Raw genomic sequence first — 25,413 nt, 5'->3', positions numbered from 1 at the left:
TACAGGCTCCCATTTTCTATAGGCTCTCCCCAGGACCCACAGGCCCCCCAACAGCGTGGGAGCCTGACAGGTTCTATAGACCCTATAGAGCACTCCAGAGCCTACAGAACCCCAGCCCCTATAGATAACGTCCTGCACCCCCACCCAGCACTACAGAGCCCCCCGCGTCCTATAGACACCCATGGCCCCTATGGACACCCGGGACCCTACAGACCCTCTCCCCATCGCTGTGGAGCCGCCTCAGGCCCTATAGACACCCCTCGGGCCCCTATGGATCCCCCCACGCCCCTATGGATCCCCCAGCTCTATAGACCCCCCCGGGCCCTATCGATCCTCCCTGGGCCCTATGGATCCTCCCGGGCCACTAAGGATACCCCCGGGCCCTATAGATCCCCCCAGCCCCTGTAGACCCCCCGGCCCCTATGGATCTCCCCAGCCCCTATAGACCCCTCCGCGGTGGGGGACCCAGCCCCTCCCGGCTCCGGGGATTTCCGGAACCGGGCGGGGCCGGGGCTGAGTCACGGAGCCGTTGCAGGGGGAAGGACCGGGGAGCCCCGGGGGCCCGGGGGCTCCGGGAGGGGCCCGGTACCTGCGGGCCCTGCGGCGGCGGCGGTCGGGAGCGACTGCGGGACCCGCCCAGGGGGCGGCGCGTCCGGGGGCGCCGCGGGGGCGGGGCACAGCGCCGCGGGGCGGGGCATGGCCCCGGGGGCGGGGCACAGCGCCGCGGGGCGGGGCATGGCCCCACGGGGGCGGGGCACAGCCCCGCGGGGGCGGTGCATAGCGCCGTGGGGGCGTGGCAAGGCGCCGCGGGGGCGGGGCATGGCGCCGCGGGGGCGGAGCATGGCGCTGCGGGGGCGGAGCATGGCGCCGCAGGGGCGGGGTCAAGCAGCGCGGCGCCCGCGGGAAGGGGGCGGGACGAAGCCAAGCAGCCGTTGGGGGCGTGTCCATCCAGAGGGAAGGGGGCACCGCCCATCCGGTCGCGCGTGTGACGCCACAGTAGCGCGCCGGAACAAGCCGGTGTCCCCCCTCCCCCGTCCCCCCGGGGTCCCCAGAGGCCCCGGCCCCGCCCACCCCCGAGGTCCCCCCGTGTCGTGTCCCCCCACGACCCAGCCGTGGGGTCCCCCTGTCCCCCCGCATCCCAGGGCCCTCACAGGGACCCCACGCTCCCCCCAGGTCCCCCCGCAGCTTCGGGGTCCCCCCCCATCTTTTGGGTCCCCCCTGTCCTCCCCAGTTTTGGGGTCCCCTCCCCAGGCCCCCAATCTTTGGGGTCCCCTCCCCAGCTTCGGGGTCCCCCCACACCCCCCCGGTCCCCCCATCTTTGGGGTCCCCCAACCCCCCCCAACTTTGGGGTCCCCTCTTCAACTTCGGGGTCCCCCCATCCCCCAGCTTTGGGGTCCCCCCAACTTTGGGGTCCCCCCCACTCCCCCATGCCCCCTCAGCTTCGATGTCCCCCCCAGTTTTGGGGTCCCTCCCCAACTTTGGGGTCCCCCACACCCCCCGTGCCCCCAACTTTGGGGTCCCTCCCCAGCTTCGGGGTCCCCCACACCCCCCGGGTCCCCCCAATCTTTGGGGTCCCCCATCTTTGGGGTCACCCCCCATGTCCCCCCCAACTTTGGGGTCCCCCAACCCCTCCAACTTTGGGGTCCCTCCTCAACTTCGGGGTCCTCCCACCCCCCCAGCTTTGGGGTCCCCCCCAGTTTTGGGGTCCCCCGGAGCCGTGGGACGTACAAAGGTGTTTATTGGTGGCAGAAGCGGGTCCGGGGGACCATGCGGCAGCGGGGGGGCGGGGGGACACGGGGGGAGGGACATTAAAGCCACTCACACGATCGCGGGGAGGGGACGTTATTGCTACTGCGGGGGGGGGGGGGCGGGAGCACCTCCCGGACACCTGGGTCCCTTTTTTTTTTTTGGGGGGGGGGGGTGTCCCCTCAACCCCACTAGCAGCCGCTGGAGAATCCACCAAACCAGTATAAACCAGTTTTCCGTACCGCCCCCGGGGGTAATCAGTAGTTTCCAGAGTTAACGGCTCAGGAACAGGCTTGGGAAAGGGGCTCTGGCGTAAACCCCTCCTCCTCCAAGTGTAGTCAGTAGGTTCCAGTGTGAACGACCCCCAAAAAAAACGGGGGGGGGGGGCTTGGCACTGGCTCACTCCTCCCAAGAGTAATCAGTAGGTTCCAGAGTGAACAGGCTCGAGGAACCGGCATTGGGGGGCACAGATATCCTGGGGGCCCTGGCTTCAGTTCCCTATAACTAATCAGTAGGTTCCAGAGTGAACAGCCCAACTGCGGGGGGCACTGGCAGCAACACCCCACTGCTGTAATCAGTAGGTTCCAGTGTAAACAGGTAAACAAGTTGGGGGGTGGTCAGAGGGGCTGGTGTCAGCTCGCCCCATCACTCATCAGTAGGTTCCAGAGTGAACAGCCCAAAACAGGGGTTGGGGAGCCCAGAGGGGCTGGGGGGGTGGCAACAATGCCCCATCATTGTAATCAGTAGGTTCCAGAGTGAACGGCCCAAACCTGGGGTTAGGGGAGCCCCGAGAGGCTGGGGGTGGCAGCAATGCCCCATTGCTGTCATCAGTAGGTTCCAGAGTGAACAGCCAAAAAGAGGGCGGGGGGCAAAGGGGGGGGGCTGGCATCAACTCGCCCCATTACGGTAATCAGTAGGTTCCAGAGTGAACAGCCAAAAACAGGGCGGGGGGGAGGGGGCTGGCATTAACTCGCCCCATCACTGTCATCAGTAGGGTCCAGGGTGAACAGCCCCAAACAGGGGTGGGGGGAGGGGCCTGGCCTGAACCCACCCCCCCCAGCCCCCCCCAATCACTGTAATCAGTAGGTTCCAGAGTGAACAGCCCGGCGCAAAGGCGGGGGGGTGGTTCGGAGAGGGGTAGGGGGGTCACATCACGTCTCGCCGGGGGGAGGGGACCAAGGCACTGGGTGGGGGAGGGGCAGCGGGGGAGGGAAGGGGGCGGGGCAGCGAGGCGTGGGGGAGGGGTTAGGACTGCATCTCGGCCCGCAGCATCCAGGGGAACCAGCAGCAGAAGAGTAACCTGGGGACGGAGGGGCCACCGTGGGCACGGGGGGGGCACGGGGGGGACACGGGGGCACCCGGGGTGTCCCTGCGTGTCCCCTCCACTCCCCTCCCCTCCCCCACCCCGTCCCCCTCCCCTCCCCCACCTGGAGAAGGAGCTCTCGGAGGTGATGTCCTTGGGGGTCCGCACCGCCGGGAAGTTGCGCTTGGGCTGTGACACTGCGGGGACACGGGGGGGACACACGGACACGGGGGGGACACACGGACATGGGGGGACATGGACACGGGGGGGGACACACGGACACGGGGGGGGACACGGACACGGGGGGGACACACGGACACGGGGGGACACACGGACATGGGGGGACACACAGACACAGTCACAGCACCCCCCCACCCCCTGTCCCCAGGCTGGCCAGCCAATCAGTGCGAGGCTTCCCCCCGCAGCTGGCCAATCAGTGGGTGGGGGACCCCTAGCGGCTAGCTGGCCAATCAGCAGAGGACTGCGCTGCCCTGCTGGCCAATCAGCAGCAGCCTGTGCTGTCCCGCTAGCCAGTCAGCACAGGGATGTCCTGCGTGCTGATCAATCAGCTGCTCCTTGCCCTGCCAGCCAATCACCAGCAAGCCCGCCTCCTGCTGGCCAATCAGCAACGGCCCATCCCACCCTGGCCAATCAGCAGTCCCCCACCCCACCCACCAGCCAATCATGAGGGCCCGGCCCTGCCCGCCAGCCAATCTTGAGGGCCCCGCCCTGCCCACCAGCCAATCATGAGGGCGCCACGCTGCCCGCCAGCCAATCATGAGGGCCCGGCCCTGCCCGCCAGCCAATCATGAGGGCCCCACCCCACCCGCCAGCCAATCAGCACTCACCAGTGACCTGCTGGACCTTCTTTTCGGGGGCTCCGTCCCCCGGCTCCTCCCGGGGACCCCCGACCCTGCGGGGGGGGCGGTGTCACCGGGGGACCCGGGACCGAGTCCCCACCCCCCCGTGTCCCCCCGTGTCCCCCCAATGTCCCCACGTCCCCCCATACCCCCCCCAAAGGCCCCCTGTCCCCGTGTCCCCCAATGTCCCCCATGTCCCCCCACCTCCCTGTGTCCCCCGTCCCCCACCGTCCCCCACCGTGTCCCCCAATATCCCCCATGTCCCCCTCCGTGTCCCCCAATGTCCCCCATGTCCCCCAATGTCCCTCTGTCCCCCAACATCCCCCAACATCCCCACATCCCCATGTCCCCCCTCCCTGTGTCCCCTCCGTGTCCCCCCAATGTCCCCTGTGTCCCCCTCCCTGTGTCCCCCAACGTCCCCACATCCCCATGTCCCCCTCCCTGTGTCCCCCCATGTCCCCTCAATGTCCCCCATGTCCCCCCACATCCCCCACCGTGTCCCCCCAATATCCCCCATGTCCCCTCCGTGTCCCCCAATGTCCCCCATGTCCCCCCAATGTCCCTCTGTCCCCCAACATCCCCAACATCCCCACATCCCCATGTCCCCCCTCCCTGTGTCCCCTCCGTGTCCCCCCAATGTCCCCATGTCCCCCCACCTCCCCATGTCCCTGTGTCCCCCAATGTCCCCCTCCCTGTGTCCCCCAACGTCCCCACATCCCCATGTCCCCTCCCTGTGTCCCCCCATATCCCCTCAATGTCCCCCATGTCCCCCCCACATCCCCCACCGTGTCCCCCAATATCCCCCATGTCCCCTCCGTGTCCCCCCAATGTCCCCCATGTCCCCCAATGTCCCTCTGTCCCCCAACGTCCCCAACGTCCCCACATCCCTATGTCCCCTCCCTGTGTCCCCCAATGTCCCCATGTCCCCCCACCTCCCCATGTCCCCCCAATGTCCCCTGTGTCCCCCTCCCTGTGTCCCCCAATGTCCCCCATGTCCCTGTGTCCCCCAACGTCCTCACATCCCCATGTCCCCTCCCTGTGTCCCCTCCGTGTCCCCCAATGTCCCCCATGTCCCCCCACCTCCCCATGTCCCTGTGTCCCCCAACGTCCCCACATCCCCATGTCCCCCTTCCCTGTGTCCCCCAATGTCCCCCATGTCCCCCCACCTCCCCACCGTGTCCCCCAATATCCCCCACGTGCCCTCCCCGTGTCCCCCCGTGTCCCCCAATGTCTCCCGTGTCCCCCGTGTCCCCCCACGTCCCCGCTGTCCCCCGTACCTCTGCACGCGGGAGGGGGGGGCGAAGACGCCGTGTTTGGGGGGGCAGGAGAAGTACCGCACCCCGAAAACGGAGCCGTCGTGTTTCCCCCGGCCGAGTCCAGCTCCACCCCGAACCAGTACCCTGGGGACACGGGGGGCACGGGGGCACGGGGCCCGTGAGACGGGGGGACAGGGGGACACGGGGATGGGGGGACACGGGGAGCGGGGACAGGGGATGTTGGGGGACGGGGGGACATGGGGGATATTGGGGGACACAGAGGGGACACGGGGTCCTGGTGGGGGGAGGTCCCATGGGGGGTCCCAAGGGGGAGGTCCCATGGGGGGGAGGTCCCATGGGGGGTCCCTAGGTGGGGGTGTCCCATGGGGGGGGGGGAGGTCCCATGGGGGTCCCATAGGGGGTCCCAAGGGGGGTGTCCCATGGAGGGGGGAGGTCCCATGGGGGTCCCAAGGGGGGGTGTCCCATGGAGGGGGGAGGTCCCATGGGGGTGTCCCATGGGGGGGGGAGGTCCCATGGGGGGTCCCAAGGTGGGGTGTCCCATGGAGGGGGGAGGGGAGGTCCCATGGGGGTCCCAAGGGGGGGTGTCCCATGGAGGGGGAGGGGGAGGTCCCATGGGGGGTCCCAAGGAGATGTCCCATGGGGGAGGGAGGGATCCCTGGGGGGGGGGTTGTCCCATGCGGGGTGTCCCAAGGGGGGTCCCAAGGGGTAGATGTCTGGGGGGTGTGTCCCACCGGGGGTGGGGGAAGGTCCCATGGGGGCGGTCCCAAGGTGGGGGTGTCCCATGGGGGTCCCAAAGGGGGTTATGTCCAGGGGAGGTCCCATGGGGGAGGTCCCATGGGGGTCCCGGGGTGTCCCACGGGGGGGGATGGGGGTCCCGGGGGGATGGGGGTTCCCAGGGGGGGTCCCAGGGGGTCTCTCACCGGGGGCGAAGTCGGTGCGCCCGTAGAACCGGGCCCGTCCCGGGCGCTGTCCGGCCACCAGCACCGCGTCCCCCGGGGCCACGCGGCGCCCCTCCCGGTCCAGCCACGCCCCCCCCCGCTTCCGGGGGGCTGCGGGAGGGGCGGGGTCGGCCAGGCCACGCCCATCGCATGGCCACGCCCCCTCGCCGACACCGCCCCCAGCCCCTCCCGGTCCAGCCACGCCCCTCCATCAAGGGGTGGGGTCGTGCAGACCACGCCCCCCTACCTGACCCCGCCCCTTTCCCCTCCCAGTCCCAGCCACGCCCCCTGCCTGACCCCACCTCCCCCGTTCCACGAGCCTTCCAGGGGCGGAGTCAGGTGGGACACGCCCCCTCCCAGCCCCCACCCTGTCCAGTCCCGCCCACCATGGCACAGCTCCGCCCCTCCATTCACCCCACACCCCCCCAGGCAGCCAATCCCGAGGCTCCCTGCTGTCCACCAATGAGCATGGGGGGGGCGGAGCCAACGGGAAGGGCAGAGTAAAGGGGATCCGCTGAGGAGCGGCCCCGGGAGGAGGGAGAGGGGGGGGGGGAGACGGGGACGGGACGGGGACGGGGACGGGACGGGGGGGGAGGGACCCAGGTGTCCTTTGGGGACACGGGGGACCCGGGGTCCCAGGGTTCCGGGGGTCCCAGGCGTGCGGCCGTACCTCTCTTGTCCTTGCGGGCCTTGTGGGGGGCTCGGGCCGGGGGTCCCGGGGGCTGCGGGGGGACGGCGCCGGGGGCTGCTCCTCCGCCTTGGAGATCTTCGAGACGGAGGCGAAGACGCCTGCGGGCAGGTGCTGTCAGACCAGTACGGACCAGTATGGACCAGTACGGCCCAGTACAGCCCACTACCTCCCAGGGACACAGCAAACCAATCGAACACCCCCACCACCACAGTGAAGGGTCCCAGGCGACCCCCACCCCCCCCCCCCGCCGGGGACCCCCCACCCCAGGGACCGGGCTGTCCCGCCACCCCCCAGGGGACCCAGGCACCCATGGGTGTCCCCCAAGGGACCCAGGCGGCCGGGCCCTGCACCCCTGTCCCCTCCCGGGGTCCCCGGGGGTCCCCACCTTGTTTGGGGGGGCAGATGAAGTAGCGGACCCCCCCCACGCTGCCGTCGTTCTTGCCCTCGGGCTCGTCCAGCTCCACCCCCGCCCACTGCCCGCTGGCGAAGGCCGTGGTGCCGCAGAAGCGCAGGGTCCCCACCTGGGGGGGGGACACGACACACGGCACCCCTGGGTCCCCCCTGCACCCCCAAAACCACCTGTGCACCCCAAAACCCCTCTATCCCCCCAAAACTCCATTATTCACCCCAAACCCCCCATGTCACCCCCAATCCCCCCACGCCACGCCTGCCTCCCCGTGTCCCACCCAACACCACTTGGGTGCTGCCGGGCTCCTGCACCCCTGGGTGCCCCCAGCCCCCAAAACCACCTGTGCCCCCAAACCCCTCTATCCCCCCAAAACACCATTATTCACCCCAAAACCCCCATGTCACCCCCAATCCCCCACGCCACGCCTGCCTCCCCACGTGCAGCAGCCCACGGTTGCACGGGTGCTGCCTGCACCCCGCTTGGGTGCCCCCAGCCCCCAAAACCACCTGTGCCCCCCAAACCCCTCTATCCCCCAAAAACTCCATTATTCACCCCAAAACCCCCATTTCACCCCCAATCTCCCCAGTGCAGCAGCCCACGGTTGCACGGGTGCTGCCTGCACCCCGCTTGGGTGCCCCCAGCCCCCTGCACCACCTGTGCCCCCAGCCCCCAAAACCATTTGTGCCCCCCAAAACTCCATTATTCACCCCAAAACCCCCATGTCACCCCCAATCCCCCACGCCACGCCTGCCTCCCCGTGTCCCACCCAACACCACTTGGGTGCTGCCGGTGCTCCTGCACCCGCTGGGTGCCCCCAGCCCCCAAAACCACCTGTGCACCCCAAACCCCTCTATCCCCCAAAACTCCATTATTCACCCCAAAACCCCCATTTCACCCCCAATCTCCCCATGCAGAGCAGCCCACGGTTGCACGGGTGCTGCCTGCACCCCGCTTGGGTGCTGCCAGGGTCCTGCACCCCTGGGTGCCCCCAGCCCCCAAAACCACCTGTGCCCCCAAACCCCTCTATCCCCCCAAAACTCCATTATTCACCCCAAAACCCCCATGTCACCCCCAATCCCCCATGCCACGCCTGCCTCCCCACACGCAGCAGCCCACGGTTGCACGGGTGCTGCCTGCACCCCGCTTGGGTGCTGCTGGGCTCCTGCACCCCTGGGTGCCCCCAGCCCCAAAACCACCTGTGACCCCCAAACCCCCTCTATCCCCCAAAAACTCCATTATTCACCCCAAAACCCCCATTTCACCCCAATCCCCCCACGCCACGCCTGCCTCCCCGTGTCCCACGCAACACCACTTGGGTGCTGCCGGGCTCCTGCACCCTGGGTGCCCCCAGCCCCCAAAACCACCTGTGCCCCCAAACCCCTCTATCCCCCAAAAACACCATTATTCACCCCAAACCCCCACGTCACCCCCAATCCCCCACGCCACGCCTGCCTCCCCGTGTCCCACCCAACACCACCTGCGCCTCGCCCGGTGCCCTCGGGTGCCGTGTGTCCCCCCCCCCCGCCCCCAACGTGTCCCCCCCGTACCTTCCCGCCGTCGACGCGGACGCGGTCGCCCAGCTGGAGGCCGAGGCAGAGCAGCATGAGGTTCCCGGGGAGGTTGTCGTAGTTGGGCAGGGTGACGCGGGGCAGGCTGCAGCTCAGCGGGACGGCGTCCAGCAAGAGTCGCCGCAGCTCCCGCGCCGCCAACGCCGCCTCCGCCTTGTCCAGCGCCATGTCCGTGGGGTCCGGCACCACCTCGGCCGCCACCTGGCCCTTGCTGTTCTGGGGGGGGGGGGGGGGACGGGGAAGTGGGGGGCACGGTGTGGGTTTGGGGGTACGCAGTGGGATGGGGCACCTGGGTGTCCTCGCAGTCGTGTGTGTCCCCGTCCCCGTCCCATCCCGCCGAGACCCCCGTTAAGGCGATGCCCGCAATGACGGCCGTACCCCCGTGCCCCTCCGTACCCCCAAGAGCTCTGACACCCCAATATCCCCCAGCACCCCCAATAACCCCATCCCTCCCCGTACCCCCAACACCCCTGGACCCCTCCCAATAGCCCCAGTGCCCCTCAGCACCCCCAATACCCCAATCCCTCCCTGTACCCCCAATATCTCCCCCTGCACCCCCAATATCTCCCCTGTACCCCCAATCCCCTGAATAGTCTGAATGCCCCCCATCCCCCATCCCTCCTTCCCCCAGTCCCCCACTGCACCCCCAATCCCCCAGTTCCCCAGTCCCTCCCAGTCCCCCTGCACCCCAATCCCCCAACACCCCCCAGTGCCCCCACCCCCTCTCAGTCCCCCTGCACCCCTCAATCCCCCAATCCCCCAGTCCCCCCATCCCTCCATCCCCCCAATCCCCCACTGCACCCCAATCCCCCAGTTTCCCCAGTTCCCCAGTCCCTCCCAGTCCCCCTGCACCCCAATCCCCCAGTTTCCCCAGTCCCTCCCAGTTCCTCCCAGTCCCCTGCACCCCAATCCCCCCAACACCCCCCAGTGCCCCCACCCCTCCCAACCCCCCACACCCCTCAATCCCCCAATCCCCCATTGCACCCCCAATCCCCCAGTTTCCCCAGTTCCCCCAGTCCCTCCCAGTCCCTCCCAGTCCCCCTGCACCCCAATCCCCCAACACCCCCAGTGCCCCCACCCCTCCCAACCCCCCAACACCCCCCAATCCCCCCATCCCTCCCCATCCCTCCATCCCCCAATCCCCCATTGCACCCCCAATCCCCCAGTTCCCCAGTCCCTCCCAGTCCCTCCCAGTTCCTCCCAGTCCCCCTGCACCCCAATCCCCCCAACACCCCCCAGTGCCCCCCACCCTCCCAACCCCCCCACATCCCCCAATCCCCCAGTCCCCCCATCCCCCCCATCCCTCCATCCCCCCAATCCCCCACTGCACCCCCAATCCCCCCAGTTCCCCCAGTTCCCCCAGTCCCTCCCAGTCCCTCCCAGTCCCCCCAGTACCCGGAGGGCAGGGTCGGCCCCGTGCTCCAGCAGGCAGCGCACGGCGCCCAGGCAGAGGTTGGAGGCGGCGATGTGCAGGGCCGTCCCGTGGTTGAAGTCGCTGCAGGTCGAGTGCAGCACTGCGGGGGGAAACTGAGGCACGGCCGCCGGGGGACCCGGCCCCCGCCCCGGGGACACCGCACCCTGTCCCGAGGGGCCGAGGGGTCCGGACCCCCGCCCCCCCTCTTTCCCCGCACCCCAGTGTCCTGCACCCGGGGGACCCCAGTGTCCTCCCCCCCCCGGGGACCCCAATGTCCTCCCCCACCAGGGACCGCAGTGTCCTCCCCCACCAGGGACCCCAATGTCCTCCCCCACCCGCAGGGACCCCAATGTCCTGTCCCCAGGGACCCCAATGTCCCGTCCCCTGGGACCCCAGTGTGTCCCCCCCCCAGGGACCCCAATGTCCTCCCCCACCAGGGACCCCAGTGTCCCCCACCCGCAGGGACCCCAATGTCCTCCCCCACCAGGGACCCCAATGTCCTGCCCTAAGGGGACCCCAGTGTCCTCCCCCCCCGGGGACCCCAATGTCCTGTCCCCTGGGACCCCAATGTCCTGCCCTAAGGGGACCCCAATGTCCTCCCCCACCAGGGACCCCAGTGTCCTCCCCCTGCAGGGACCCCAATGTCCTCCCCACCAGGGGACCCCAATGTCCTGTCCCCAGGGACCCCAGTGTCCTCCCCCGGGGACCCCAGTGTCCTGCCCTAAGGGGACCCCAATGTCCTCCCCCAGGGACCCCAATGTCCTCCCCCACCAGGGACCCCAGTGTCATCCCCCCGGGGACCCCAATGTCCTCCCCCACCAGGGACCCCAGTGTCCCCCCACCTGCAGGGACCCCAATGTCCTGCCCTAAGGGGACCCCAGTGTCCTCCCCCGGGGACCCCAGTGTCCTCCCCCCGGGGACCCCAATGTCCTGTTCCCAGGGACCCCAGTGTCCTGCCCCCCAGGGGACCCCAATGTCCTCCCCCACCGGCGACCCCAGTGTCCCCCCCCCCGGGGGACCCCAGTGTCCTGCCCCTAGGGGACCCGTCCCTCCCTCTGGGGGACCCCAGTGTCCTGCCCCCCGGGGTCCCCCGTGTCGGGGTACCCCTCACCTCGGGGGGCGGCTGCCCGCAGGAGGGTGCGGATGAGCTCGGGGACGTCGAAGTAGGCGGCGTAGTGGAGGGCGTTCATGTGGGTCCAGCGGCTCCGCAGGGTGACGTCCCCCCCCAGCGCCAGCAGCCGCGTGGACAGGCGCACGGCCGCCGCCGGGTCCCCTGGGAGTGGGGACGGGGACGTCACCGGGGCACCCGGGGAACGGGGCTGGGGGGGGCGCTGGGGCTGGGGATGTGGGGACACTGGGGATGGGGGTCTGAGGGACGTGGGGACACTGGGGATGGGGGGACACTGGGGATGGGGGGACACTGGGGATGGGAGGACTCCGGGGATGGGGGTCTGAGGGACGTGGGGACACTGGGGACATGGGGACACCAGGCATGGGGATGTTAGGGACATGGGGACACTGGGGATGTGGGGACACCGGGCATGGGGGTCTGAGGGACGTGGGGACACTGGGGATGGGGAACACTGGGGACATGGGGACACCGGGCATGGGGGTCTGAGGGATGTGGGGACACTGGGGATGTGGGGACACTGGGGATGTGGGGACACCGGGCATGGGGATGTTAGGGACATGGGGACACTGGGGATGGGGGGACACTGGGGACATGGGGACACCGGGCATGGGGGTCTGAGGGATGTGGGGACACTGGGGACATGGGGACACTGGGGATGTGGGGACACCAGGCATGGGGACGTTTGGGACGTGGGGACACTGGGGACACCAGGCATGGGGATGTTAGGGATGTGGGGACACTGGGGATGTGGGGACACCAGGCATGGGGGTCTGAGGGACGTGGGGACACTGGGGATGGGGGAACACTGGGGACATGGGGACACCGGGCATGGGGGTCTGAGGGATGTGGGGACACTGGGGACGTGGGGACACTGGGGATGTGGGGACACCGGGCATGGGGATGTTGGGGACGTGGGGACACTGGGGACGTGGGGACACCAGGCATGGGGGTCTGAGGGATGTGGGGACACTGGGGACGTGGGGACACTGGGGACGCTACCGGAGCACCCGCACTGGGGACAGGGCTGGGGGGACGCTGGCATCGGGGGGACAGTGCTGCCGGGAGGGGCACTGGGACTGGGGACGCTGGGGACACTGGGGACACTGGGGACGTGGGGACACTGCCGCTGTGGGGACACTGGGAGGACGGGGACAGCGGGACCGGGGATGCCGGGGACACGGGGGATGTGGGGACACCGCCACTGGGGATGCTGGGACTGGGGACGCTGGGGACGCTGGGGACACTGGGGACGCTGGGGACACGGGGACGCTGGGGACACTGGGGACACTGGGGACACTGGGGACACTGGGGACGTGGGGACACCAGAAGTGGGGACGCGGGGACGCCCGTGCCACCCACCCACGCCGTGGGCGCCGGCCTTGCAGGCGTAGTGCAGCAGCGTCATGTCCGTCAGTCCGTCCCGGTCGTTCACGTGGCACCCACGGCGCAGGATCTGCCCAGTCGCACCAGTTACACACCAGTTACACACCAGTTACGCACCAGTTACGCACCAGTTACGCACCAGTCACCCCCCAGTAACTCCCCTGGGGCACCCAGTGACACCCCCAGGGCTCCCAGTGACCTCCCAGAGCTCCCAGCTCCTCCCCACTTCCCCTCCCAGTGCTCCCAGTTACCTCCCAGTTACCTCCCAGTACCCTCCCTACACCTCCCAGCTCCTTCCCAGTCCCCCTCCCAGTGCTCCCAGTGCTCCCAGTTACCTCCCAGCACCCTCCCTAGACCTCCCAGCTCCTCCCCACTTCCCCTCCCAGTGCTCCCAGTTACCTCCCAGTACCCTCCCTACACCTCCCAACTCCTTCCCAGTCCCCCTCCCAGTGCTCCCAGTTACTTCCCAGCACCCTCCCTACACCTCCCAACTCCTTCCCACTTCCCCTCCCAGTGCTCCCAGTTACCTCCCAGTCCCCCTCCCAGTGTTCCCAGTTACCTCCCAGTACCCTCTCTAGACCCCCAACTCCTTCCCAGTCCCCCTCCCAGTGCTCCCAGTGCTCCCAGTTACCTCCCAGCACCCTCCCTACACCTCCCAGCTCCTCCCCACTTCCCTCCCAGTGTTCCCAGTTACCTCCCAGCACCCTCCCTAGACCTCCCAACTCCTTCCCAGTCCCCCTCCCAGTGCTCCCAGTTACCTCCCAGTTACCTCCCAGTACCCTCTCTAGACCCCCCAACTCCTTCCCAGTCCCCTCCCAGTGCTCCCAGTTACCTCCCAGCACCCTCCCTAGACCTCCCAGCTCCTCCCCACTTCCCATCCCAGTGTTCCCAGTTACCTCCCAGCACCCTCCCTACACCCCCCAACTCCTTCCCAGTCCCCCTCCCAGTGCTCCCAGTGCTCCCAGTTACCTCCCAGCACCCTCCCTACACCTCCCAACTCCTTCCCACTTCCCCTCCCAGTGCTCCCAGTTACCTCCCCGTTACCTCCCAGTACCCTCTCTAGACCCCCCAACTCCTTCCCAGTCCCCTCCCAGTGCTCCCAGTGTTCCCAGTTACCTCCCAGCACCCTCCCTAGACCTCCCAACTCCTTCCCAGTCCCCTCCCAGTGCTCCCAGTTACCTCCCAGTCCCCCTCCCAGTGTTCCCAGTTACCTCCCAGCACCCTCCCTACACATCCCAACTGCTTCCCAGTCCCCCTCCCAGTGCTCCCAGTTACCTCCCAGTACCCTCCCTAGACCTCCCAACTCCTCCCCACTTCCCCTCCCAGTGTTCCCAGTTACCTCCCAGTACCCTCCCTACACCTCCCAACTCCTTCCCAGTCCCCTCCCAGTGCTCCCAGTTACTTCCCAGTACCCTCCCTACACCTCCCAACTCCTTCCCACTTCCCTCCCAGTGCTCCCAGTTACCTCCCAGTCCCCCTCCCAGTGTTCCCAGTTACCTCCCAGTACCCTCTCTAGACCCCCAACTCCTTCCCAGTCCCCTCCCAGTGCTCCCAGTGCTCCCAGTTACCTCCCAGCACCCTCCCTACACCTCCCAACTCCTTCCCACTTCCCTTCCCAGTGCTCCCAGTTACCTCCCAGTACCCTCTCTAGACCCCCCCACTCCTTCCCAGTCCCCCTCCCAGTGCTCCCAGTGCTTCCAGTTACCTCCCAGCACCCTCCCTAGACCTCCCAGCTCCTCCCCACTTCCCATCCCAGTGTTCCCAGTTACCTCCCAGCACCCTCCCTAGACCTCCCAACTCCTTCCCAGTCCCCCTCCCAGTGCTCCCAGTGCTCCCAGTTACCTCCCAGCACCCTCCCTACACCCCCCAACTCCTTCCCAGTCCCCTCCCAGTGCTCCCAGTTACTTCCCAGCACCCTCCCTAGACCTCCCAACTCCTCCCCACTTCCCCTCCCAGTGTTCCCAGTTACCTCCCAGCACCCCCTACACCTCCCAGCTCCTTCCCAGTCCCCCTCCCAGTGTTCCCAGTTACCTCCCAGTACCCTCCCTACACCTCCCAACTCCTTCCCACTTCCCCTCCCAGTGCTCCCAGTTACCTCCCAGCACCCTCCCTAGACCTCCCAACTCCTTCCCAGTCCCCTCCCAGTGCTCCCAGTGCTCCCAGTTACCTCCCAGTACCCTCTCTAGACCCCCAACTCCTTCCCAGTCCCCCTCCCAGTGCTCCCAGTTACCTCCCAGCACCCTCCCTACACCTCCCAGCTCCTCCCCACTTCCCCTCCCAGTGTTCCCAGTTACCTCCCAGCACCCTCCCTAGACCTCCCAACTCCTTCCCAGTCCCCCTCCCAGTGCTCCCAGTTACCTCCCAGTTACCTCCCAGTACCCTCTCTAGACCCCCCAACTCCTTCCCAGTCCCCTCCCAGTGCTCCCAGTTACCTCCCAGCACCCTCCCTAGACCTCCCAGCTCCTCCCCACTTCCCCTCCCAGTGTTCCCAGTTACCTCCCAGCACCCTCCCTACACCCCCAACTCCTTCCCAGTCCCCTCCCAGTGCTCCCAGTGCTCCCAGTTACCTCCCAGCACCCTCCCTACACATCCCAACTCCTTCCCAGTCCCCCTCCCAGTGCTCCCACTTCCCCCCCCATAGCACCCCTCATTCCTTTCCCCCTACCTCCACGGCTCCCCCAGCACCCTGACCCCCCAGCACCCTGACCCCCCCAGCACCCCGGACCCCCCCCAGCACCCCGACCCCCCACCTCATTGCCGATGACGTCGACGCTGTGCTGCACTTGGGGCACCCACTGGCGCAGGATGGCGAAGAGCTGGGGCACGGTGGTGCGGGGGTCCAGCAGGATCTCCCGGCACGCCGCGTCGTTCGGGTCGAAGAAGGTGAAGGCTGGGGGGGACACGGCGGAGGGGACACGTGGGGACACGAGGGGACACAGGGGGGGACACAAGGAGGGGACATGTGGGGACACGAGGGGACACGGGGGGGACACAAGGAGGGGACACGGAGGGGCACCCCGCGGTGCACAACCCCGTATCAGCCAGCAGAGAATCCCCACCTGGAGCCCCTTGCCACGGGGGGGTCTCTGTCCCCATGAGGGGGGGACTGTCCCCACGGCGGCGGGGACTGTCCCCATGGGGGGGTGTCACTGTCCACAACGGGGGGGCACCCAGCAGTGCACAACCCCGTAGCGGCCATCGGAGAATCTCCAGGAGTCCCACTGGGGGGTTCCCCGGTGCGTGCCTTTTTTTTGGGGGGGGTCCCCTGTCCCCACGGTGTCCCCCGTTCCCTGGGCAGGGTCCCCTGCCCCCAGAGGGGGTGGGTGTCACCCCCCCACACCCCATTGCTCAACCCCATAGCAGCCATCAGAGAATCCCTCTTGGGTCCCCTCCCAGCGCCCCCATGGGTTTTTTTTTGGGGGGGGTCCCCCTGTCCCCACGGTGTCCCCCGTTCCCTGGGCAGGGTCCCCTGTCCCCAGAGGGGGCGGGTGTCACCCCCCCACACCCCATTGCTCAACCCCATAGCAGCCATCAGAGAATCCCCTCTTGGGTCCCCTCCCAGCGCCCCCCATGGGGTGTTTTTTTTGGGGGGTCCCTGTCGCCATGGGGTCCCCTGGGGACACGCGTGACGAGCTGGGGGTCGCGGGGGGTCCCTCACCGTAGTCCTTGGGCAGGGGGCGGGGCGGCGGGGTGCACCACCGGCTTCTTGCGTCGCTCCAGCACGGGGCTGGGGGGCGGGGCGGGGGTCCCCCCGCGCTCCTTCGTCATGGCGGCGGCCTGGGGGAGGGGGCGGCTTTGGGGTGTTAACCCTCTCTTTCCCCTGCTGGGGGGGCGGAGGGGGAGGGGAGGGACTGGGAGGAAGGGGGGACGGGGGGGATACTGGGATGGGGATGGGGTGCTGGGATGGGATACTGGGATGGGGGTGGGGATACTGGGATGGGGATGGGGGTACTGGGATGGGGGTGGAGGGACTGGGATGGGGGGACTGGGATGGGATACTGGGATGGGGATGGGGTACTGGGATGGGGGTACTGGGATGGGATACTGGGATGGGGATGGGGTACTGGGATGGGATACTGGGATGGGGGTGGGATACTGGGATGGGGATGGGGTACTGGGATGGGGATGGGGTACTGGGATGGGGGACTGGGATGGGATACTGGGATGGGGATGGGGGTACTGGGATGGGGGTACTGGGATGGGATACTGGGATGGGGATGGGGGTACTGGGATGGGGGTGGAGGGACTGGGATGGGGACAGGGTTACTGGGATGGGATACTGGGATGGGGGTGGGGGACTGGGGTGGGGGGACTGGGATGGGGATGGCATACTGGGATGGGGATGGGGTACTGGGATGGGATACTGGGATGGGGGACTGGGGTGGGGATACTGGGATGGGGATGGGGTGCTGGGATGGGGATGGGGATACTGGGATGGGGGTGGAGGGACTGGGATGGGATACTGGGATGGGGATACTGGGATGGGGGTGGGGGACTGGGGTGGGGGGACTGGGATGGGGATGGGGTGCTGGGATGGGGACAGGGGTACTGGGATGGGATACTGGGATGGGGATGGGGTGCTGGAATGGGATACTGGGATGGGGATGGCATACTGGGATGGGGATGGGGGTACTGGGATGGGGTACTGGGATGGGGGTGGGGATACTGCGATGGGGATGGGGTGCTGGGATGGGATACTGGGATGGGGATGGGATACTGGGATGGGGACGGGGTACTGGGATGGGATACTGGGATGGGGGACTGGGGTGGGGATACTGGGATGGGGATGGGGTGCTGGGGTGGGGGGACTGGGATGGGGATGGGATACTGGGATGGGGACGGGGGTACTGGGATGGGATACTGGGATGGGGATGGGGATACTGGGATGGGGGTGGAGGGACTGGGATGGGATACTGGGATGGGGATACTGGGATGGGGGTGGGGACTGGGGTGGGGGACTGGGATGGGGATGGGGTGCTGGGATGGGGACAGGGGTACTGGGATGGGATACTGGGATGGGGATGGCATACTGGGATGGGGATGGGGGTACTGGGATGGGGATACTGGGATGGGGATGGGGTGCTGGGATGGGGACGGGGGTACTGGGATGGGATACTGGGATGGGGACAGGGTTACTGGGTTTCGATACTGGGATGGGGATACTGGGATACTGGGATGGGGATGCGGATACTGGGATGCGATACTGGGATGGGGGTGGAGGGACTGGGATGGGGACCGCGTTACTGGGATGGGATATTGGGATCGAGATGGGGGTACTGGGATGGGGGTGGGGACTGGGGTGGGGGACTGGGGGGATACTGGGATGGGGGTGGGGGACTGGGATGGGGACAGGGTTACTGGGATGGGATACTGGGATAGGGGTGGATGGACTGGGATGAGGACAGGGTTACTGGGATGGGATACTGGGATGGGGATGGGGATAATGGGATGGGGATGGGGATACTGGGATGGGGATGCTGGGATGGGGATGCTGGGATGGGGGACTGGGGTGGGGATGGGGATACTGGGATGCGATACTGGGATGGGGATGCTGGGATGGGATACTGGGATGGGGACGGGGGTACTGGGATGGGATACTGGGATGGGGACAGGGTTACTGGGATGCGATACTGGGATGGGGATGCGGATACTGGGATGCGATACTGGGATGGGGATGGGGATACTGGGATGGGGATACTGGGATGGGGGTGGAGGGACTGGGATGGGATACTGGGATGGGGACCGGGTTACTGGGATGGGGACTGGGATGGGGATGGGGGACCAGGATGCGGATGGGCCCGAGGTACCAGGATGCGGATGGCGCCGGGGCAGGGACGGGGACCCTGGGACGGGACCGGGACGGGGACACCGGGATGGGGACACCGGAGGGTGACGGGATGGGGAGGGGGGGACCGGAGGTGGGGGGGCACCGCGCTGGGGCCAGGCCGGGGCTTGGGGCCAGGGCCGGGCCGGGGCGCGGGGATGGGCTCGGGCCGGGGATGGGGATGGCGGTACCGGGATGGGGTGGGGTGCGGTGGGGTGCGGTCCCGGTCCCGGTCCCCCCCGGCCCCGGACCCGGCCCCCCCCCGCCCGGTACCTGCTGGGGACGCGGCCGGCGGGCTGGGCTGGGCGTAGCGCGCATGCGCGGCCCGCCCGGGGGGCGGGGGCTACGAGGGGCTGCGGGGCGGGGCCTGTGGGGGCGGGGCCTGTAGGGGCGGGGCGGGGCCGGGGCGGCCATTGGGGCGACAGGGCTGGCAGCTGGCTATAGGGGACTATAGGGGACTATAGGGGATGGAGAGTGGCTATAGGGGACCATAGGGGGATGATGAGCAGCTATAGGGGGTGATGAGCAGCTATAGGGGCTATAGGGGACCATAGGGGTGATGAGCAGCTATAGGGGCTATAGGGGACCACAGGGGATGATGAGCGGCTATAGGGACTATAGGGGACCATAGGGGGTGATGAGCAGCTATAGGGGATGATGAGCGGCTATAGGGGACCATAGGGGGTGATGAACAGCTATAGGGGCTATGGGGGACCATAGGGGGTGATGAGCAGCTATAGGGACTATAGGGGACCACAGGGGATGATGAGTGGCTATAGGGGCTATAGGGGACCATAGGGGTGATGAGCAGCTATAGGGGCTATAGGGGACCACAGGGGATGATGAGCAGCTATAGGGGGTGATGAGTGGCTATAGGGGCTATAGGGAACCACAGGGGATGATGAGCAGCTATAGGGGCTATAGGGGACCATAGGGGGTGATGAGCAGCTATAGGGGCTATAGGGGACCATAGGGGGTGATGAGCAGCTATAGGGACTATAGGGGGTGGAGAGCAGCCATAGGGGCTATAGGGGGTGATGAGCAGCTATAGGGGCTATGGGGCTATAGGGACTGCAGAGTAGCTACAGGGAACCATATGGGATGATGAGCAGCTACAGGACTGCAGAGCAGCTATAGGGCCTATGGGGGCTATAGGGGCTGCAGAACAGCTATAGGGGACCTGAGGGGGATGATGAGCAACTATAGGAACTATGAAGGCTATAGGGGATGATGAACAGCCATAGGTGGCTGTGGAGACTATGGGGGCTATAGTGGTACACGAGCAGCTATAGGGGCTATGGGGGGCATAGGGACCAGTAAAAGGGCTATGGGGGGGTCTATAGGAGCTGGCGCAGGGCTATAGAGGGCTATGGGGAGCTATAGGTGATGGGGAGAAACCATAAAGGCTAGAGATGGCCTATAGGGGCTGGAGAGGCACTTTGGGGGCTACAGATGACTACAGGCAGCTGTAGGAACTGGAGAGCACCTATGGGGATCTATATGCCCTGGGAAGGGGCTGCGGGGACTAAAGGGGGTCAGTCAGGGCCGGGTATGGGCTATAGGGGCCAGCGGCTCCCAGGGGTTGAGAGGGCCTATAGGGAGCTGCAGAGGAATGGTAGAGGCTGGAGAGCAGCTATAGGGGGGGCTATAGGGAGCTGGAAAGAAGCTATAGGTGCTGGAGAGGAGCTATAAGATTTGGAGCTGGAAGAGGGCTCCAGGGGGTGGAGACTGGCCATGGGGTGTATGGAGGCTATAGGGGACTATGGAGGCTGGAGAGCAGCTACAGAGAGGGGTACAGGGGGCTGCAGGGGGCTATAGGGGGTGTGGGAATGGCTATAGGGGCTGGGGGAGCTGTGGGAGGGGCTATAGGAACCCATGGGGGCTGTGGGAGGGGCTATAGGAACCCATAGATGCTGTGGGAGCTGTGGGAGGGGCTACAGGAATCCATAGGGGCTGTGGGAGAGGCTATAGGAACCCATAGGTGCTGTGGGAGCTCTGGGAGGGGCTATAGGAACCCATGGGGGCTGTGGGAGGGGCTATAGGAACCCATAGGCGCTGTGGGAGGGGCTGTAGGAGCTGTGGGAGATGTGGGAGGGGCTACAGGAATCCATAGGGGCTGTGGGAGAGGCTATAGGAACCCATAGGTGCTGTGGGAGCTCTGGGAGGGGCTATAGGGGCTGTGGGAGGGGCTACAGGAACCCATGGGGGCTGTGGGAGGGGCTATAGGAACCCCTAGGTGCTGTGGGAGGGGCTGTAGGGGCTGTGGGAGATGTGGGAGGGGCTACAGGAATCCATAGGGGCTGTGGGAGGGGCTATAGGAACCCATAGGTGCTGTGGGAGCTCTGGGAGGGGCTATAGGAACCCATAGGTGCTGTGGGAGGGGCTATAGGGGCTGGGGGAGATGTGGGAGGGACTACAGGAATCCATAGGGGCTGTGGGAGGAGCTATAGGAACCCCTAGGTGCTGTGGGAGCTGTGGGAGGGGCTATAGGGGCTGTGGGAGGGGCTACAGGAACCAATGGGGGCTGTGGGAGGGGCTATAGGAACCCATAGGTGCTGTGGGAGCTCTGGGAGGGGCTATAGGAACCCATGGGGGCTGTGGGAGGGGCTGTAGGGGCTGGGGGAGATGTGGGAGGGGCTATAGGAACCCATAGGTGCTGTGGGAGCTCTGGGAGGGGCTATAGGAACCCATAGGTGCTGTGGGAGGGGCTGTAGGGGCTGGGGGAGATGTGGGAGGGGCTATAGGAACCCATAGGCATTGTGGGAGCTGTGGGAGGGGCTACAGGAACCCATGGGGGCTGTGGGAGGGGCTATAGGAATCCATAGGCACTGTGGGAGGGGCTATAGGGGCTGGGGGAGCTGTGGGAGGGGCTACAGGAATCCATAGGGGCTGGGGGAGCTGTGGGAGAGGCTTTAGGGGCTGTGGGAGGAACTATAGGAACCCATGGGGTCTGTGGGAGGGGCTATAGGAGGGGCTACAGGAACCCATGGGGGCTGTGGGAGGGGCTATAGGAACCCATAGGCGCTGTGGGAGGGGCTACAGGAACCCATGGGGGCTGTGGGAGCTGTGAGAGGGGCTATAGGGGCTGGGGGAACCCATAGGGGCTGTGGGAGGGGCTATAGGAACCCACGGGGGGGGGGGTGGGGTGGGGTGTGGACAGTGGCCATAGGAGCAGAGAGGCTGCCATGATCTATGGGAGCTATAGGGGCAGAGACTACAGAGGGGGGTGTACGTAGAGACCCCTCCTATCTATAAGGCACAGGGGGTGTGGCCATTGCCAAGGGAACCACCCCTTTCCCTGCCATTAACTCTGGACCCTACTGACGCCTTGAGCCTGGCCACAAGCTGGCTGGAGGGGGGCCACCCCCAGGGGAGCCTGATGTCCCCAAGGCCACCAGCAAGGGCCACCCCCCCCCCCCGGTGTCACACACAGCCGCTCGCGTCCATCGTCCTTTATTAGAGCCAGGGGGAGGGGACGTCCCCGTCCCCAAATTCCCCTCCCCCCCCAGTATCACAAAATAAACCTTAAATACAAAAATAAAGTCTCCCCTCCCCCGGGACGCAGCACCCATGGGTGGGGGCACCTCAGCTCGGCCCCCCCCCCCCCCCCAAAAAAGGGGCCACCAAGGGGGTGACAGAGAGAGGGGTGGCACCGGGTGACACCCAACTGGGGTGGCCCCAGGGGGTTGGGGGGGTGGCCCCAGGGAGGGCCACCCGCCGCCCCGGCAGGTTGCCGGCGCCAGCGGTGCCACCGCGTCACGGCCGCTGCAGGCCGAGGCCACAAGTCGTCCCCGCGGGCGGTGACACGGCGCAGACCAACGCCGCCACCGCCTCCTCCTCCTGGCAGATGACGGTGACGGCGTCAGCGGGATCCGGTGTCACCGGTCCCGGCTCCAGACAGGCCTGAGGAGGGGGGGGGGGGGGAGGACACAGGGACACGATGATGACACAGAGGGGACACCGGGAAGTCCCCAACTCAGGGCCGCGCCATTTGGGGCCACCGCGGGGCCACCTCCCTCTTCCCCCGCCCGCCCCCCAACCCCGGCGTTCGAACCAGCGGCACCCACCGGGAAACGGCGTCACCCCCGCCCGCCACCGCCATCCCCGCGGAACGGCGTCACCCGCCAACGTCCCCAAGCGCGTCCCCGTCGTCACCTACCAGCTTGAGCCTCTCCTCGGAGAGCAGGCTCTCGCGGCGCAGCTGCTCCACCAGCCCCTCCATGGCCTCCAGCCGGGCCCGGTGCCGCCGTTGCCGCTGCTGCAGCACCTTCACCTTCCGCTGCAGCACCAACACCACGCCGACGAGTTCCTCGGTGCTCAGCTCGCCCGGCGGCGACGTCCCCGTCACCGCCTCGGACGCGACGGGGACGCTCGAAACGACGGGTGACCTCAGGGCGGAGGAGAGGACGGGTTCCGGCGCGGTGGCGGGCTCGAAATACCCCGGCGGCGGCACGGCGGCGGGTGGCTCCACGCCCGCGGCCTCCGCCCGCGGGCGCAGGGTGACGGTGTCGGGGACGGGTGACCGTCCCGGTGTCACCGGCTCCGCGCCGCTCGCCGGGAGGGGCTGCTTAGGGTGGGTGGCGCCCGGCGGCGCAGCGGGATTCTCCCGTTTCTGTGGGAAAAAAAAAACCAAAACAACCCCAAATCCCCGTTTCTGGAGGTTTTCGGGGCTGGGTAGCGGTGCAGGTTTCTCCCCCGAAGCCACCCAGCTCTGGGGACAAAAGCCACCCCGAGGTGACAACCCCCCTCCTGGGGACCTTCTAGACCTTTCCACGGAGCTCCTAAATCCCGCGGGAGGAACTTCTAGAACCCTCCGAGGAGCTTCCAGACCCCTCAGGGACAACCCGCCACCCCCTAAAGAGCTTCCGGGCCCTTCTGAGGGAGCTTCCAGAACCTTCTAGACCCTTCCAGACCCCTCCGAGGAGCTTCCAGACCCCTCGGGGACAACCCGCCACCCCCTAAAGAGCTTCCGGGCCCTTCTGAGGGAGCTTCCAGAACCTTCTAGACCCTTCCAGACCCCTCCGAGGGGCTTCCAGACCCCTCGGGGACAACCCGCCACCCCCTAAAGAGCTTCCAGCCCCTTCTGAGGGAGCTTCCAGAACCTTCTAGACCCTTCCAGACCCCTCCGAGGGGCTTCCAGACCCCTCGGGGACAACCCGCCACCCCCTAAAGAGCTTCCAGCCCCTTCTGAGGGAGCTTCCAGAACCTTCTAGACCCTTCCAGACCACTCTGAGGAGCTTCCAGACCCCTCGCAACCCTTCCGGGGAGCTCCGTGCCGCTTCCGGGGGACCCTTCCCTCTCCCGGAAGCTTCTAGATCCTTCCGGAGGAACATCTAGGGAGCTCCTAGGTGGTTCTAGACCCACCAGGGGGGATGTTCTAGACTGTTCTAGATGCTTCTAAGGGTTCTGCCGGGGGAGGGGGGTGGCGGCCCTCACCGGGGGCTGCGGGGGAAAGGGAGGGTGGGGACGGCGTCGGGCCGCAGGTAGCGCACGCCCCAGCGGTACTGGAAGCAGGAGGGTTCAAAATGGTCGCTGCAGAGGTGCTGGTGGCGGGTGGGCACCCAGTTCTCCTGCCGCATCTGCGCCAGCCATTGCCGCAGCCGCGCCGCATCCTGCAGCGGGAACCTGGGGGGGGGGGGGTGTTAATGGGACACTCAAAGCGGGGGCTGCCCCACCCCCTCCAGCATCCAGCCCCTCCCCAGGAGGCCCAAAGGCCCCCACTTTGGGTGCCCCAGCCCCATCTTGGGTGGCCCCACCCCAGGGTCCTCCCCCCACCCCCCCTCAAGGAAGCCACTCAGCCCCTCCCTGGGTGTAGGCTCCACTCCAGGCCCAGGCCCAGGCCCTGCTGAGGCCTAAGCCCAGGTGCAGGCCTCGCTCAGGCCGAGGCCCCACTTCAGAACCAGGCCCAGACTCAGACCCAGGCCCAGGCTCAGGCCTAAGTCCAGGCCCAGGCCCCACTCAGGCCCAGGCTCCACTCCAGAACCAGGCCCAGGCCCCGCTCATGCCCAGGCTCAGGCCTAAGCCCAGGCCCAGGCCCCACTCCAGAACGAGGCCCAGGCTCAGGCCTAAGCCCAGGCCCAGGCTCCACTCCAGAACCAGGCCCAGGCCCCACTCGGGCCCAGGCTCAGGCCTCACCCAGGCCCAGGCCCCGCTCAGGCTCAGGCCTCACTCAAGCCCAGGCCCCACCCCAGAACCAGAACCAGGCCCAGAACCAGGCCCAAGCCTCGCTCAAGCTCAGGCCTCGCTCAAGCCCAAGCCCAGGCCCCGCTCAGGTTCAAGTTCAAGTTCAAGTTCAGGCCCAGGCCCCTCCCCAGTGGGCGGGGCTAAGGGCAGAGGCCCCGCCCGCCCCTGCCTTCCTCCCTCCCCCGGGCTCCCCGGTACCGACTTGTAGAAGCTGAGCCGGCGGGCGGGCGGCCGGGCCTGCCCCGCCGCGTTGGAGCAGTGCGGGGCGCGGCAGTACTTGGGCATCGCCGCCGCCCGCTGCCGGCTCACGTCACGCGGCGGCGGCGTGCTGCGTCAGCACGCACGGCCGTCGCCGTAGCAACGCTTGACAGCCCGCCTTGAGGCCACGCGTGCGCACTGAGGAGGAGGGCGCCGTGGCCATGGCAACGGGGCCTACACGCCGGGGCGGTAACGGGGAACCCCCGTGGGGCTCCCCACGCCCGGGACGGCCCCATTCTCCCGGGCTGCGCCCGGGGCGGGGGACGCGAGGCCGTTTCCCACGCCGTTAATAACCCCCTTCGCCTGCCGCGGCGCCTTCATTGCCGCCGGCGGCCGCGGCCGGGCCGGTTGGGCCGGGTCCGCGGGGCTCGAACCCGCGAGCGACGGGGGGCGACGGGGCGGAGCCGGCGCCGGTCCGCCCCGCTAT

General features: G+C 67.6%; 3 protein-coding genes across 3 annotated transcripts in view; all 3 read right to left on the bottom strand.

Annotated features, from left to right (window-relative positions):
• The window catches only part of CAPNS1 (calpain small subunit 1), a 91,630-nt gene that overhangs the window by 6,080 nt on the left and 60,137 nt on the right, over positions 1-25,413 (bottom strand).
• Positions 2,898-16,489, bottom strand: CLIP3 (CAP-Gly domain containing linker protein 3). The gene is given in 16 exon segments (XM_072848736.1): positions 2,898-3,046; positions 3,174-3,246; positions 3,898-3,962; positions 5,187-5,280; positions 5,283-5,309; positions 6,107-6,235; positions 6,795-6,830; positions 6,833-6,913; positions 7,201-7,336; positions 8,772-9,008; positions 10,188-10,306; positions 11,318-11,479; positions 12,698-12,791; positions 15,472-15,611; positions 16,380-16,399; positions 16,401-16,489. Coding segments are annotated over 16 exon segments (1,557 nt in total). The 3' UTR covers positions 2,898-2,991.
• Positions 21,990-25,259, bottom strand: THAP8 (THAP domain containing 8). Its single transcript, XM_072848735.1, has 5 exons — positions 24,931-25,259; positions 23,982-24,170; positions 23,802-23,889; positions 22,705-23,442; positions 21,990-22,448 (listed from the first exon to the last, which is right to left on the bottom strand). The coding sequence occupies exons 1-5, from the start codon at positions 25,011-25,013 to the stop codon at positions 22,302-22,304; spliced, it is 1,245 nt and encodes a 414-aa protein (XP_072704836.1). The 5' UTR covers positions 25,014-25,259; the 3' UTR covers positions 21,990-22,301.

Source organism: Ciconia boyciana, chromosome 33 (genome assembly GCF_034638445.1).
Source record: "Ciconia boyciana chromosome 33, ASM3463844v1, whole genome shotgun sequence".
Taxonomy (NCBI): domain Eukaryota; kingdom Metazoa; phylum Chordata; class Aves; order Ciconiiformes; family Ciconiidae; genus Ciconia; species Ciconia boyciana.
The sequence above is the reverse complement of the archived record's forward strand: the minus strand, read 5'-3'. Positions and strand labels throughout refer to the sequence as shown.